Below are 17,159 nucleotides of genomic sequence, written 5' to 3'. Positions count from 1 at the left end.
AAAAAAAGGTCCAAAAATACATGATCATTTGAAAAGGAAAATGGGTCAAAAGAAGTGCTGATCGTTTTTAAATTAGAAAGGGGAATAAATTGTAGCCCTAAGTAAGATATTTCAAAATACAAGCATATGAACAATTTAAATATTTGCTTAGATCACAAGAAAGATCACATAAATTCATTCTACTACATGGTTTACATAAGTTAACATTACAATGTCATTTCTTACACTGTCTCTCGATGGCAAGAGCATCATTCACCTCCTTTTGGGTGTTTCATCATATCATTTCAGGAAATTAATCTGAAGGCAGAACCACCAGGGAGAGTGTTGGTACCAGAGTCAAATTATTTGGACCTAACTAACCATTCATAAATGAGAAATTGCTACAAGCTTTTTAATTAAAATCAAACAACGTCTCTCAGAAACCCCTTCAGCCATCAACCCAAATTATCTGTTGCTGTTGTTGTTGCTTCGTTTGTTGATGAAATTTAACCAAAGCAAAGGGTAATATGTAAACAATTTCAGAACGACTGTAATAAGCAGGCTGTACAAATAAATTTGCCTTGAATACCTCGCCGCAGCTACCCTCTCATTGACTGAAGGCTACACAACTACGTCTTTCTTTGAAAGAAAAGAGGCTGCAAACTTGTCAGTTCAGTGCAAAGTTGACAACCCTTTCAAGTCTTGCTAGTTCTGTATGTTTTAACTCAACTGGCCCTCGGAACTCATCTGCCTTTATTAGTTCTTCCACTCTTTGCAAAAGCTCCATTTTAAGGTGCTTACAGGAGAAACAACACGATTTTCATCACAAATTTTCCACACATCATCCAATGCAAAATGCCGGGTTTGCACTGGGCTCCTTCGGGGTGGTGGGTAGCAAGATGAACTTTACACAACATACGTCTCACCGATGCCGCACAATCGCACAATTTGATTGGTGGGATGATGCCTGTGCGAACTTTAAAAAAACCATCAGTCTCACGGATACCCCGAATCTGACTACATTGGATCCCTGCGATCTCCCCGATATCATTTTTATGGATTCTTGACTTTCATATGATTATGTATACTGACTGAGACACTGAGACCAGGCCAACTACAGTAACGATACTTTGCACTAAACAAATGGTTGTTTTTTGCACACATCTGAAAATCTGACTGTCTTACGTGCGAACGGTGAGATAGTCTGGATCCGCCCCTGACCTTACTACATGAAAAACCACGGTACATTAATTAATGCGAATATTAGAATTCATGCCGCGTTAATTAGAATCTTGTTAATTTCATGCCAGCGTAAATTTCTCATCCCTTATGAAATGCCTGACGTTAAGTAAACGTCCGTTTATTTCATCCCAATTTAATTTTTATGTAATTTTTCCAAACTACTGAAAATAGCTAGGTTTTACGATTATACCTGGAATAAATTATTTATCTGATAAAAATGAGGATAATAAAAAGCGTTCCATTAGGATGATACGCATTTTTTCACAAGTTTCATAAGGATAAAACAATTTTCCTAGTTTTAAGGCACAAGAGTTTCATGATCAAAAAGGCTTAGGCGGTTTTTTCTGATCAAATATTTGAATTCTGCATGTCAAAAAACGGGGGTTTATCAAAAAAATATGTATGTCACCGTTGGAAATCGCGAGCTATTGGAGAGTTTAGTTTTTGATGACGTCATTTATGAGATGTAGTTATTGTTCGTGCCCTCGCTTGGGGACAGAACCACTAAGTCAGAGAAACTACTAACTTTACTATGTAATGTATGTGTGTATTTGTATATGCATGCATGTAGATTATTCTTGAATGTGAATTACAAAAAAGTTTTAAAAATACCTTTCATTTTCAGTTTAATAAAGTTTTAGATAATATACGTCCATGGAGGGGCAAATCACTCTAAGAAATCTCGTACACCTTTTGTGAAAATCCTATTGTTTTATCTGAAAATCCCTAGAAATCCTTCTGTTTTAGGTAAAATCTCGTACGCTATTTGCAGGACTGAGTTACCCCTCGCTGTCCATGACTTAATCTCTACATTTATGTTTAAAGAATCAATGCTTCCACATTGTTGCAATGAAATAGATAAGGTGTTGAAAATTCTTGAACCATGCATAATTTATATTTATTTATTTTTAATGCTCTGAGTCTCTGAAGCTTTCTTTAACATCTTTGAAAGGTATGGAAGGATAGCTCTCTTATAAAATACTGAAAATGAAGAGTGGGCCTGTAGAGCGATAGCCAGTTGAGTTTTATGAAAAGGGCCTTATGTCAATTTAGCTACAGCAAAGATTGTACTGGTGAAACTAGTGAAAATTATTATTTAAAGATAGAAAATTTTAAGTGTCGTCCAAATGATTCCAATAAGAAACAAGGGAATTTATATGAATTGGTTTACCTTAGCTTTATGATTTAGGGTTGTTTTTAGAAATGTATGAACCAAAACTGTTGAAAACCTTTTGAACATTGACTATGTTTTGAATTATACAAGTTAGGCTACTTTGAGACGGGCAACAGGACAGAAGTGTTACGTCATCTGCAAACATATTATTACAACATGCTAACATGTTACTTACTGGTTTGGGAACAATAAGACTTTGTAGGTAGTTAAGATATAGTCAACGCTGTTATTTTGAAAATGCTAGAATTGATATACAAAATGTTCTAGATCAAAAATTGAAATCAGTAATATCACAGATCAATTCAACATAATCCTGGAATTTTACGGCTTTCTTGTATTCCTTTGAAAATTTATCTAAAGAGATGAAGCATCAGATTAAAAGTCAAAACACAAAATATTTGTATGCTATTATTCAACTGAATGGAAGTTTAAAAGGTATATAACATGTCTAAAATGTAACTTTAGAAAGTTCCTTTGGTGTCAGCCTTTCTTTAAAAACCTTTTCGATATCGTACTTCTTGTCATCTTTCACTCGTAAAATGTATGAACATTCAAGTACTGCTCCACCTCCTTCGACATCTTGCCCATACCTTGTCCGTGCTTTCCTGAAAGCTTGTTGGACTGGGACATCTTTTGTCTGATGCGCGCTGCCTCCATAGATACACTGTATTTTGCCAACAAGATAATCTTTTTCCATCATTTCTGCAAATACTCTGCAAAGATTAGCAGGCACTCTTCCAACTGTCTTTCCAAGGATATCGCATACCCTTTGCATAGAACGCTTCGAGCTTGCTGGCATGGTTTCCTTTTCTAACAAATGTTGAGGTACATTTGCAGGCATGTTAACCAGTATGGCATGCTGGTCGAATTTGTTGCCATGATCTCTGCAAACCTCCAAGGGTACTGCATCACATGGTTTTATTTTAAAAACGTGGTACCCTTTTATTGACTAATTGATGGTATTCTCTCTCCACTGATATTATTTTAGTAGGCTTGCCATTATTATTTTGACACAGACAAGAGTTTCAACCTTGGCCTTGCTTTCAACATATAACTTTCTTGACTAACTATTTACTTAACTATTTACTAACTATTGACTAACTAGAGCTTTTCGATATCTTATCTTCCAGGGGGTGTGCCTCTTCATGCAAAAAGGCTTTAAAAATGTCTCCTGTTCGGGGTATTAGGGCTATTATTTAACTCAGGCCTCAGAGGCGGATCTAGGGGGGTGCTATGGGTGCTTGAGCACCGGTCAGAATTTTCGGAGATATAACATTCAATGCATTTTCTCTAATCTCTGAAAAACGTCTTGAATCCTTTTAGATGATGTAAATGCATTTTCCAGTAAACTGATGACATACGGTCATGCTTTAGTTAGCATAACCTGTATCTGCTTTAAACTATAAATAGCTAGAAATTTCATGTTGAGCTGCCCTGGAACCAATTTTTTTACTTGTCCATCAAACCACACTCTCGGCTAATGAGCTACTTCAATTCTACGGGTGCTTGAGCACCCCTATCAATCAACCTCTAAGGTTAAAGTTGCAACTGAGCCAATCACATCACGCTCTGATATGTTTTTCCGCAATGTCGAGCACCCCTATCAATCAAAACAAGGCTTCAACCAATCCGTTTGCCAAATTTCGGCTCATCTGAGCACCCCTATCAACCATTTAATATACACTGGTGCATACCGTCACTGAAACGACTAAACCTGTTCGTGTAGCAGCAATGGCGGACATAAAGTCATTGCTGTTGCAGGTGTTCTCGGTAATTGGTTGCCAGTCGACTGAAGAAATTGAAAGGGAAAACGAGCTTTTGAGTATTCAGTCAATCGTGAGAGAAGTTTTTGATAAGTGCGTGGTGGATGGTGGTGTCGTGACTTGTGGGAATACACAGATCAATGAGTTCGCTGAACTGCAAATGCCAAAGGTTCAAGTACTGTCCCGTGGAAGTTCTGACCTTCGGCCTTTCTGGTTTGTAGTTTCTTTTACCAGGCTTTAAATGCAAAACGTTTTAACAGAATATTTCTTGGATTAATTCGACAAAAATATCGAATTTTACAGAGAAAAATGCGCACCCCCAAAAAAGTGGTGCCAAGGATTTTTGGTTGTTTGGGCGGTATGGTAATTACTACCAGAATGAAATCGATACCCATTTCTTGCCAAATGCAGATGACCCCAAAAACGTACTACTTCAACACAAGGTTCTTAGTAAAACAATCAATTTTTATCAACAAATTCTTACAAGTATTGATTTAAAGACATTGAGTCATGGTAAATAGGCCTTCTCTATAGGGGGTCATTTGGATTCGGCGTGATCGCTGCTGTTTCATGTGATACTTGCATCCGTTGTTGACAACTTGCTATTGATGGAAATTGTTTTGTCAATCAGTACGAGGTGAGTTCATGTGACCAGTTCAAGGTCAACCAATAGCATGGATTCATGAAAATCATGACTCAGCGGATTCTGGCACTTAGGGTATACCCAATCCATTTTATCTTGACTCAATGATATTCAACTCAATTTTCGTATAGTAATGGTCAGTTAACGTAGCAATGATTCATTTTGCTTTTTTTTGTTTGAAACATTTTAACTGCCTTTTTACAAAAATGAACCAGTGTCTGAATATTGCAGAGCAATCAAATATTGACTAACGACCTAAAATGTCATTCATTGATTAATGTGATGTACAATCTGCGAAGGTAGCAGTGTTATTTTTAACTAGCATTGCTAGCATATAGGCTTCTAACAAAAGAGATAATTTTCTATATAGTTATGCTTTATTACCTGAATTTAAAAAAGATTAATTTATCAAGATGGGTGTTGCCTTCATTTAACCGTAAGTAAAAGTGGGGTGTGGCATTATTATGGCTATTGAAGCAACGCCCTTAAGCACCCCTCAGATTTTCCGCTGGATCCGCCTCTGAGGCCTGTATTTCACCGAGTCATTTCTACAACACTGTTCCGTTTCAAGAGGATTGTCAAAGTAGTGCAAAAGCCGATCTTGATTTTTTTAAGCGATGAGTATTGTGTAATGCCAAAAACAGACAAATTGAAAAAAGGCTCTCAAAGAAGTTCACATCGGGGCTGTTTCAAAACTGCATGTGGATCGGCAGCTCACATTGGTTGGGATAAGCTTAATAGTCTTCATTCTGGATGCAAAATTGGTAAAGAAAAATTGAAGAAATTATATGACTTAGGTGTGATCAGTAAGAAAACTAAATACATTTGTAATGGTTGTTTAGAGTTGTCTTTAGTCGCGTCTGACATTGCATCTACTTCACATTCAAGTACGGAAGTTGTTGACTTGGCAGTTGTAGGTCCTAGTAGTGAAACTGTTGTGGAGTGTGCTAATGACATTGACGAATCTTTGGAAAGTATTAATGAGTAAATCGCAAAGGATGTGAAATTCTTGTATAAGGACAAAAATCTAATTTCAACTGACCATCTCCTTTCATACAATTCAAAGAAATGGCTAGATGAGCAACCAAAGGACCTGATAAATATAATTTCAAAACTTTGTAGTGTACCAAGAAGAGATTTAACAGACGAAAATAAATGGACTTTTTATTTAGCCCGGATAGTTGAGTTGATATATTCGGCAACAAATGCTAGGATTTTGCTGCCAATAGCTTTTTCGGAAAATCTTCAGACGTATTCCTTATCCCACAGCAAGCTCCTGGTCCAGTACAATAATAGTGTCAGCCCCGGCGAGTCCTATTCTTTCCTTCGAAAATGGATTCTGTCTGAGGCTAGTGAGCCTACACCAGTTCCTAAATGGCTTTTGAAATGCATTTTTGACAATGAACAGCTAATTGGGAAAACTCGCTTATTCCAAGCTGAAAAAAGGTTCCTACAAGTGTCATTACCAGCCACGCTTATCTCCAAAAAGACGCAGAGAGCAACGACGATAAAGCATAGCATTGTGTCCAAGAGTATGGTTTTTTAAACCACGCATTGAAAGCAATTTGAAGCAACTCGTTTTAAGGCGGGTTTACACGATCGTTTTTCCTTAAATTTTTTTTCGATATTGGACCGCGATGAACGACAACGATCGTGTAAAAGGCTAAATTGCTGAAAAAAGTTTGATGCTATCTGTCGTTTTTAATCCGCTTAATTGGCGATAATGATCCATCGTTGAAGATTTTATTTTGACTCTGAGTCAAAATAAAATCTCTACCATCGTTTTTTTTCAAAGGGGCCGACAAATTCTGACGTCATGTCAGCCTCGGGTAGAGAATTTCGAGACTTTTTACTAAGTATTGGGGTGAAGAAAAGATTGGATTCATGCTATGAGAACTAAAATAGTCGGGGAAGGTAGTTAAAACGGGCAGGGGACTATTTTTAGATAAAAAGAGGTTCGGGCTTTACAAGTTTTCTTTGAGAATGGCCCGTCATTAGCTCAGGCCTTAAACCGAAAATGCCTTGAAGTACGCTAAGCACTGCGGTGACCATCATAAGATGTGGCAGGTTATCGAAACAATTTATATTGCTTTGGCAGATGAGCTACTTGTGCCATTTGTTCGCTCCCCAAAAGAACATGGTACAGCTCTGACAGTTGAAAATATTTGGATATGGGTGGAGCAAATTAAAAACCAAAATTACATCTACATTTACCAAATGGTCTTCACTTTTCTGCATGCTCTGTTTCTCTTTAGAGTAGGAGTAAGAAGGGGTTGCTTTTTAACTATGAACGCTGGTAAAGACAAACTCATTAAACTATTTTATGCCGGAAACCATCCTAAGTATCAAAGGATAATGGCTGTGGATAAGTTGTTCCAACAAAGTATGCTCGAAAAGGTTAAAGATATTATTCGATATCCATTTTCAACGAGCCGTGTAGGGCATGAAGGTTGTTACCAGGGAGGAGATGCCTGCCCCGAGGAGATAAACAAAAATGCCAAATCCTGGGTATCGCGTGGTGTACCTTCAAATGACAAATGGCTCAAAATTTTTTGAAATCTTGATAAGCTGTCTGAGGTAGGAAATTGAATTTATCATAAAATAAACTTGGACCCCCCTCACATGAGAAATTTCAGGTCGGTCTGAACTCAGATCGGTTTGAAGTTCATTTCAGTCTGTGGTCTGAGCCCTTGAGGTGCTCACATGAGAGTGTTGCAAAGTCGGCAGAGATGCAAAAAGGCAATTGTTTGCATTTTTTGAATTATTTATAAAAACATAACAAAACGAACAGCAATTTATTTAGCCATAAAAACTACAACCTAGTCTCTATCTCGATCACAGTCTCCAGTATCGAATTATGTGCAACACGCTGTTTTTATAACCTGCATAACAGGGCAGTGGCGTGCTCCGACAGGACATGAATGAGGAACTAAAGCGTCCCTTCCCTCCACTAGCTTACAGGTCCAGTCTGACCCGGCTGGTAGTACCTGGTAAGGGTTTCCTAGCTCAGGGTTACGAGCGATGGCCAACGGCGGAATCGGTGGGAGACCGGTGATGATGGCGGAAGAGCTACAACTTTGGGGATCAACGGCTTCGGGCGGAAGAATTCCTGGAAAGAGGGATGGTGTCCCTTTAGAGAACACTATTCAGAAGGCCCTGGCAAACCACTGTCTTATTATGCCAAGAACAACCATGGATCATGCACAAACAACAGAAAGAAGCTAACAGCGTGAAGGGGACCGTATCCTTAGATACTGGTGCCTCGCTCGGTAAGGTTGTCCATGTGCGACAGGTGGCTCCGGACCGTCATCAATCTACTGTGCGCAATAATGAATCCATCAGAATTGGTACCTGGAATGTCAGAACTCTGTACCAAAGTCGAAAACTGGAGAATGTTACACAAGAGATGGCCAGATTGAATATCCATATACTCGGAGTGTGCGAAACAAGATGGGACAACAAAGGCTCAATGGATTTTCAATCTGATGATTACAGAATTATACACTCCGGAGGTGAAACACATCAGAGAGGGGTTGGGATCATTCTCGACAAAGAAAGAGCAAAATGCTTGATGGGATACTGGGCTATTCCAGACAGAGTTATTCTAGTCAAGCTAAAGGGGCAACCTTTCGACATATCTATCATTATAGTGTATGCGCCAACATCAGAAAGCAGTGAGGAGGAAATCGTAGCATTCTACAACAAGTTAGAGGAAGCATAATCACATTGTAAGTCTCAAGAAATTGTTATCATAATGGGAGATCTAAATGCTAAAGTTGGTCAAGAGGCAGATGGAGAAGTAATCGGAAAACATGGCCTTGGAATACAAAATGAACGTGGTGAAAGATGGGCTCAATGGTGCAAAACAAACGGACAAATCATTACCAACACATGGTTTAAACATCATCAAAGGAGGTTATGGACATGGAATAGCCCGGGCGGTCAATATAAGAACCAAATTGATTACATAACCATAAACAAACGCTTTAAAAATGCAGTCCAGCAAACCAAAACTTATCTAGGGGCTGACTGTGGGAGTGACCATCGACTACTGTTTTGCAAAGTAAAAATAAAACTGAAGAAGCTACAACAAGGAAAAGCAACACCAAAATTAAACTATGAACTATTACAAAAAGACCCGGAAATTAAGCAAAGTTATACAGTTAAAGTGAAGAATAGATTTGAAGCACTAAGAGTGGAAGTAACATCAAAATGGAATATATTCAAAGAAGCGTTGGTAACATCAGCAAAAGAAGTCATTCTGAAAAAAGAAAGACCTTGCAAACAAAAGTGGATGACAGTCGAGATTCTAAATCTTATGAGAAAAAGACAATCTATCTTCAATAAAGAAAGCCAAGAATACAAAGACATAGACAGGCAGATTAAATACAAATGTAGACAAGAGAAAGACTCCTGGTATAACAAGAAATGCGAAGAAATTGAAAGATGGGAAAGATCAAACTCACCAATAATGCACAATGAGATAAAAGAAATAATGGGGAAAAAAGCATGCTCATCTTCAGGTTGTATAAAATCAAAAAATGGCGACCTCATCATGGACAAATCGAAAATGCTCATCATGGACAAATTGAAAGATGGACCAAGTATATTGGGGATCTTTTCCAAGATAATAGGGGTGAGAAGCCAGTTATTAAGAAAAACATTGATGGTCCGAAGATTCTAATATCTGAAGTGCGCACAGCCATGTCAAAGATAAAAAACAACAAAGCGGCAGGACCAGATGAGATCGTGGCAGAAATGGTTTCAGTATTGGACGATTTCGGACTTCAGAAGCTCACGGAATGCTTAAACGAAATCTATGATACTGGAGAAATCCCAGAGGAATTAAGCAAATCGATCTTCATCGCTCTCGCAAAGAAAGCAGGGGCAATAGAATGTGAGCTTCACAAAACCATTAGCCTAATGAGTCATATCATCAAGATTTTGCTCAGGATAATTATGTTAAGAGCAAGAAGTAGAATTATGCCTGAGATTGGAGAGGAACAATGTGGTTTTGTCCAGGACGCAGGCACAAGGAACGCAATATTCATGCTACGTACGATGTCAGAGAGAGCCATAGAAATGCAAAAAGACCTGTCTATTTGTTTCATCGACTACACAAAAACTTTCGATAAAGTAAAACATGAAGAACTTCTGAAATTGCTAGAATGTTTTGATCTATTTGGGAAAGACATACGAATTCTTAGAAACTTGCATTGGGAACAAACAGCATGTATAAGAATTGGAAATGATAGAAGTAACTTTACCAAAATCCAGAGAGGAGTTCGCCAGAGAGGATGTGTTTTCTCCCCAGATCTTTTTAATATCTACAGCGAGATGATCTTAAGGGAGATAGAAGGCATGGAAGGCTTCATCATTGCTGGGCATAATCTCAATAACTTGAGGTACGCCGATGACACGGTCTTAATAGCCCAATCTGAAGAAAAGCTACAAAATCTTCTGACTAAGGTAGTAGAAGAAAGTAAGAAAAAAGGTTTAACCATCAATTGTAAAAAGACAGAATGTATGGTAATTAGCAAGCAATCTGACCAGCTATGCAGACTAAAAATAGAGGACACTGAAATAAAGCAAGTAAAGTCATTCAATTACCTAGGTAGCCTAATAACAGACGATGGAAAATGCGACTCCGAGATCAAGCGCAGAATTGGGATGTCTAAGCAAGCTTTTCAGAAGTTAAAGAGAGTATTGAAAGATAGAAAAATGTCGTTGGGAACTAGGAAAACGATTCTACGCTGCTATGTTTATCCCATCTTAACATGTGGCAGCAAATGCTGGACAATTTCAGCCGGATGGAGAGCAGGATCGAAGCCGTTGAGATGTGGTTCCTCAGAAGGATGTTGAGAATATCATGGGTGGACCATATATCAAATGAAGAAGTATTGAAAAGAGCCGGAGAAGAAAGAAAGCTAAATAAAATGATTAGAAAGAGACAGGCCGAATTCATTGGACATATCATGAGAAAAGGGGGTTTAGAAGAGATTATTATCACAGGCAAGATAGAAGGAAAGAGAGGAAGGGGAAGACCTCGGCTGAACTACCTGACAAGTCTCAGCAAGTGGATGCAAGATCAAGTTCCCGAGGAACAGCAAGGAAGGTATAAGGTCCAGAGTCTGATAAGAACCTGTAAGGACAGAAAGTTGTGGAAATCCATGGTCGCCTACGTCCACAAGGGACATGGTACTTAGATAGATAGATAGATAGATAGATAGATAGATAGATAACATGTGACTGCAGATCAGGGGGTACATTCCAACACACTCCCCTGGTTTGATTCTGAAGGAATTAAACTAATTTGATAATACATTTAAATTCGAATACAATTGTTATACCATTACGAAGACAAGTGTCCATAACAATTTCTGAACAAGTCAGGATCTGTATTTACGTATTAATTCACTAATAACCGCTGCGTTCCATCTAGCTCTACCGGACTGTTGATTCTGAGTATGCATTGTGATATTCTGCGCTTGCGCTAGTGCTTGGCGCTTGCGTCACAGTGGGACTTGCTTCAATTGATGAATGCTTATCAGGCGTGGACGTAGCTCTTATTTCTAGAGGAACTAACTGCTTCAAAGATCTTAAAAACAACTTCTTACTGTCATGCGATAAAACTGAAACTTGTGCTGATCTGACTGAGCCATCTCTACCTGTAACTAACTGTTCAACTTTACAAAGTTTCCAAAAGGCTCTCTTGACTTGAGAATTGCGTAAAATACATATGTCATTGACCTTGATATCTGCATTAAACATAGAATCATCTGAGGGCCTATATTTTTCCATCAAACTAAGCAAATATTCATTTTTCCATCGATTGCAAAATTGCGATAATAATTGTCTGTGATATTTAGCCCGTCTTGATAAACCTTGGTACGTATTTATGATCTCAAAATGTGCATCATTCGGAGAGCTGTTCAAAATTCTGCCATTTACTAACTGACACGGTGTAAGAGGGTATGATATTCTGTCGCTATCATCTACAACGTATGAAATAGGACGAGAATTTATAACATTTTCAATTTCGATTATCAAGGTTGTTAACTCGTCGTATGAGGCCAATGCTCGCCCAACAACTTTGATGAAACAGCGCTTGACAGACCGAATCATTCTCTCCCAAAAGCCGCCCTGAAATGGTGAAAGTTCAGGGATAAATCTCCATTTAATGCCCTTTAGATTAAAATGTTCGGAAAGTCTTGGAGAGCATAACAATTTCTTAATTTCCATAGAAGCCGACCTAAATGTTTTAGCATTGTCCGTTATTATTGTGGCCGGTAATCCTCGACGCGCACAAAAACGTCGAAATGCCTGTATGAAATTTTCTACCGATAAAGACTTTACCATTTCTAGGTGAACAGCTCGGGTAGAGCCGCACGTAAATAAACATAAATAGGTTTTTACGACTACACCTTTTTCTTTACCTACCAAAAACAAGGGGCCCGCGAAATCTATACCTACGTGAGAAAATGGGGGTGCTTTGTCTCCACGCATCCTTGGTAATCTGGGTGATCTGGGTTATAAACTGTCTTGAACGGTAACCACTCAATTTTCTTACAAACAATATAATGACGAAGACTTCGCTTTACTTGCTCTCTCCCCCGGAGTATCCAATACTGTTGCCTTATCAAACTCAAGGTATCAACAGTGCCATTATGAAATACCTTTTCGTGTGAATCTGAAATTATCAATTCGGTGTACCTATGTTTGGCCGGCAAAAGTATCAGCCGTTTACCCGTGTCCGGAACCACGGAATGCCCGATGCGTGACCTACAACGAACTATATTATGTTCATCCAGATGTAAATTGAACTGTTTAACATAAAGAGGAGTTTCATCGTCTTTCTAATCGATTCCGTTTGAGATAAATAATGAAGATCATTAGCAAAGGCTTCTTTTTGGATGGATTGAATCAACATTGTCTCGGCTCTTACTACTTCAGAGACTGTCAAATTTTGTTCAAAATTCAAATTCGAATTTTTAACGGACGCCTTGCAATTGGAAACAAATCTTAACACCCAGCCAACACATCTTAATAACTTATCCTTTTGACTAAACCGTTCCATTACTACAGTTTTATCAACACTCGTTGTCGGCTTATTACTTGTGATTACCATACTGTGCGTTATTTGTGGATCAGATTTTACCCTTTCCTTCATTGCAATTTCTGTTTCAAGGTCATTCGCACATGGAGATTTAGGCCATCCATGGGGTTGTGAGTTGAGGAATTCAGGACCTTCCCACCACAAAGAGTTTGACTCAATATCACGATACTTACCACGAGAAGGCAGATCAGCGGGGTTGAGGGGACCTGGGCAATAAAACCATTCTTCTCTAATTGAATGTTGTAAAATTTCATTAACTCTACTACGCACGTACTGGACCCATGGTTTACAATTCTTTACCCAGCACAATAGTACTTTTCAATAATTTGCGCTGTTATCCCACCCTACCCCTAAAACCTTAAGTTGATCGTCCGATTTTACTGCCCCATTAACGTATTAGGAATATATTTGGTCATCTTCAACTACTTTATCATTACCACATAAAACCTTACTATTTTCGAGCTGGCTTATTTCCTGTGAAACATTATTATCATAACTGTTCCACTTTCGCAGATTAAAAGCCCCTGAAGCCCTGATTTCCTTAGCTTGTTCGTATATCATCAATGCTTCCTCCGTAGAACTGGCACAACATAGAAAATCGTCACAATAGAGATTTCTTAAATGTTTAACAGTTTGAGGATACTGAGACTCAAATTGTGACACGTGTAGTTTTATGGTCTCGCATGAAATTGAAGGGCTGCAGGTCAAACCAAAAACCAACCTACAATACCGGTATTGAACTATGTAGGGGTTTTCACTCTCCATATCATCGAACCATAGGAACCTCAAAACGTTGCGATCGGACTCTTTAATTTGCACTTGGAGAAAAGCTTTCTCAATATCTGCTGTGAGCACCACAGGGTGCATCATAAAACGGATAATTGTATGAAATAAAAGCGACATGTGGTTGACACCCGAATCTAATCGATCATTAAGCGATAATGAAGTGCTAGACCTTGCGGAACCATCGAACACTATGCGCAATTTAGTAGTCTGCCTTTCATTTCTAACTACCCCGAAGTGACATAAAAAATGGGCGTTACTGTCTTCATAGGCACACTCGTTTACTTTCTCAATAATACCATCGGACAATTGCTGTTCAAATACCTCGTTGTACTGTTTAAATTACTTAGGATTCACCTTCAATTTGTTATAAAGTGACAAAAGTTGCCTTTACTCAGATCGTAATTCGTTTCTAATTCGTTATCAATATTATCCTTCCAAGGAAGGCCTACTTCATAACGTTGATTTTCCTTAAACATAATTTCTGTCGGTGCACACTTTCCCGGTTGTTCATCATTAGCAATTCCCATAGACTCATGTTTCCAAAAACGATCTAGCGACTCTACTATTTCACGAGATTCATCTACTATTTCTTCCCTGCTAGGTATAACATCTAAAACCAAATTAGATTTGATAACGTTATTACTACTTCATACTTCAAATGCTTTATCATTTGAAAAGGATAGAGGGCCTGAAAGCAGCCAACCAAGCTTGCTACTAATCGCCACTGGTCCTGCGCTACCCTTAATAACCTCGCCTATTACAATGTCGTAATAGTGATCTGCGCCTATGAGAATATCTATACGCTTGTTGCTCACATCCACGCTGTCAGCCGGAGCTAAACCATTCAAATGAGGGTAATGACTTACATCTACTCTAGTGTTTAAGGGGGAATAGACTGCAGGGGATGTTAATGCTGAAACAGTTACAACCTCGTCTTGTACTACTATATTAACCTTAACCCTATCGCTGGATTTCTTAATGTATCTCTCAGAACCAAATGTATTAAGGTTAAGAATTTCCGTATTCTCAGATTTCAACTCTAATTTACGTTTAAGCTCTTCAGAAATGAACGATTTCTGACTACCATTATCGAATAATATACTAACAGTTACCTTCTTGCTTCTATCTTCACCATAGGCAATTGTGGTTGCAGTCTGGAGCATAACATTCGTCTTTTCTTTGACATTTGACATCGCCACAGATGAATCTTGTCTGAGCTCTTGTTCATCCTTGTTGCAAAGGGCTGAGTTATGATTGCTGTTGCAATTAAAGCATTTTTGGTTGAAACTGCAGTCCTTTGATACATGTCCAACTCGCAAACACTTGAAGCATCGTTTCGCCGCTTGCAAAATCGCCTTGCGTTGTCTGAAGTCTGTCACCTCCTTGCACTCGTTTGAAAAATGGCTTTTACTACAGAAGTAACATCTAATTGACTTCTTATTCTTCGATGGACTCTCTAACCTGGCCACAAAGGATTTGGTAGTGCTTATTGGTGGTACATAAGGCTGTTGTTTCGAAGCATTTCTTCTTTTCTCTGTCCCAATCATTTTTTTGCTAACCTCTCTTGCTTCGATCTCTTGTTGAATTGTGGTCATGATTTCATCGACACTCTATACATCCTTTGAGGTTTGTTGCGTTACTTGGAGGGCAATATCTTCTGGCATTCTAGATATGATAACAGGAATCAAAAGACTTCCATACTTGTCTGATGACATACCAAGACTTTCTAAAGCACGTATGTGAACCATGATCGTGTCATATATTACGCGGAGGTCTGTGATATTTTCATTTTCGCATGATTGAAACTTTAACAATGCTTGCATGTGAGCACTGATTATACCTTGTTTCTTTCCAAATCTTTCTTTTAGAAGAACTTTGGCCTTTTCATAGTTCTCTTCACAGATTTGTAGTCCTTCCAGTGCCTTATAAGCCTGACCTTCCAGCGAGTTGACTAAATAATTCAATTTGTGTACTTCCGAAAGGTCTTCACTTTCGTCGACTGCACAACAAAAACTCTGCCAAAATTGTTGAATTTTGTGATGTCTCCGTTGAATCGCGGTAAGGTGATTTTTGGTAATCTAACACCTTGGCTTCTACCATTGCTTGTTGAACGTTGCGAAACGGGAGATTTGCTAACTTGTTGAGTCGGTTGTCGAGGTGGTGTAGAAATTGTTGGCGGAGGGCGTACTGCGATATCTGGAGATTGGGATGTTGTTCTTCTCTCCACTGAATTTCCATGCGTATTGAGGTAGTTCCTTACTTTTGCAATACTTTCGTCGATTCGTGTACAAATGTCCGTTGATTGCTCTACCTCACGATCTATTTCGTCCAAACTGCATTTTTGAATTATTTTGTTGTCTAGTTGCGTTAGGTAGTCTCTCTTTTCCTTGATCGATTGTACCTTTATTTCAAGTTTATTCCTAATTTTGGGGTCGATTTCCTCTGTTCTTGGGTAACGTTGAATAATTTCTTCAGCTTCGTTGATTAACTTTGTTGTTTTGGCTTGATTTCCACCTCGTATCTTCTTTAGGCGTTGTAGGCTTTTATCTTCGTTCGGTTCGGATTGCTGCTCGTCTCCACTGTACATCCCTGTATCTATCGTTGATTCGACCTAGTTTGCCTCTCTAGCCCCACGTTGGGCGCCAATGTGTTGTAAAGTAGGCAGAGATGCAAAAAGGCAATTGTTTGCATTTTTTAAATTATTTATAAAAACATAACAAAACGAACAGCAATTTATTTAGCCATAAAAACTACAACCTAGTCTCTATCTCGATCACAGTCTCCAGTATCGAATTATGTGCAACACGCTGTTTTTATAACCTGCATAACACGTGACTGAAGATCAGGCAGTAAATTCCAACAGAGAGAGGGCAAAATGAAAATCAGGTCGACCTGAGTTCATTTCGGTTGTTCAGGTCGGTCTGAAATTTCAGGTCGACTTGAAATCCGCATGTGTGCAGAAAAGAATTTCAAATCGGGGCGAAATGAAACTCGTGGAGAAAAATAAATTGCTCTCTGGGATGCATGCTTAATGATTTTGGTGCCATTTGACCATTGAATTGATTCTAACACTCTCAGTATCTGCACAAAACACGACTTTTTCTTCTTTAGCAGAAAATGCGGATGTGCGAAAGCCTGTTGAATTTCAAGCCGGTTGGAAAATGTTCATGTGAGCCGGAGTCAAATTAGCACGCACCATCAAATTTCAAGCTAATCTGAGTTTCAGACCGGCCTGAAATTGTTCATGTAAGGGGGGGGTCTTGGGAATATTTTTCCTCTGGCATACTTTGCTTATTTATGCTCAGAGCATTTAAAAGGAATACTTTTGAGTTTTCGCTGATTGTTTCCTTCTTGAAAAGGCATCAGACATCCTGCATGGCCCCAGTACTCGCACTTTTTCACGTTGCACCCAATCCATCTATATTGAGCTTTCCCTACTTAAGTGCCAAATCCTCT

The 17,159-nt window shown here is 38.7% G+C and overlaps 4 protein-coding genes across 12 annotated transcripts in view; 2 read left to right on the top strand and 2 right to left on the bottom strand.

The window, feature by feature from the left end:
* Nucleotides 1-17,159, top strand: part of LOC135691529 (uncharacterized) — a 52,721-nt gene that overhangs the window by 23,690 nt on the left and 11,872 nt on the right. The window lies entirely within an intron of this gene.
* LOC148958576 (uncharacterized) lies at nt 2,844-3,236 on the bottom strand. The gene has a single exon (XM_089111979.1). It carries the CDS (start codon nt 3,234-3,236, stop codon nt 2,844-2,846), a length of 393 nt encoding a protein of 130 aa, XP_088968105.1.
* LOC148958575 (protein CFDP2-like) lies at nt 8,001-8,522 on the top strand. The gene has a single exon (XM_089112182.1). It carries the CDS (start codon nt 8,001-8,003, stop codon nt 8,520-8,522), a length of 522 nt encoding a protein of 173 aa, XP_088968308.1.
* LOC135692072 (uncharacterized) lies at nt 14,351-15,298 on the bottom strand. Its single transcript, XM_065210094.2, has one exon. The coding sequence runs from the start codon at nt 15,296-15,298 to the stop codon at nt 14,351-14,353; it is 948 nt and encodes a 315-aa protein (XP_065066166.2).

The sequence above is a fragment of the Rhopilema esculentum genome, chromosome 13 (genome assembly GCF_057945365.1).
Source record: "Rhopilema esculentum isolate cy_ngs chromosome 13, ASM5794536v1, whole genome shotgun sequence".
In the NCBI taxonomy this organism is placed as follows: domain Eukaryota; kingdom Metazoa; phylum Cnidaria; class Scyphozoa; order Rhizostomeae; family Rhizostomatidae; genus Rhopilema; species Rhopilema esculentum.
This window is presented reverse-complemented; position numbering and strand designations above follow the sequence as displayed.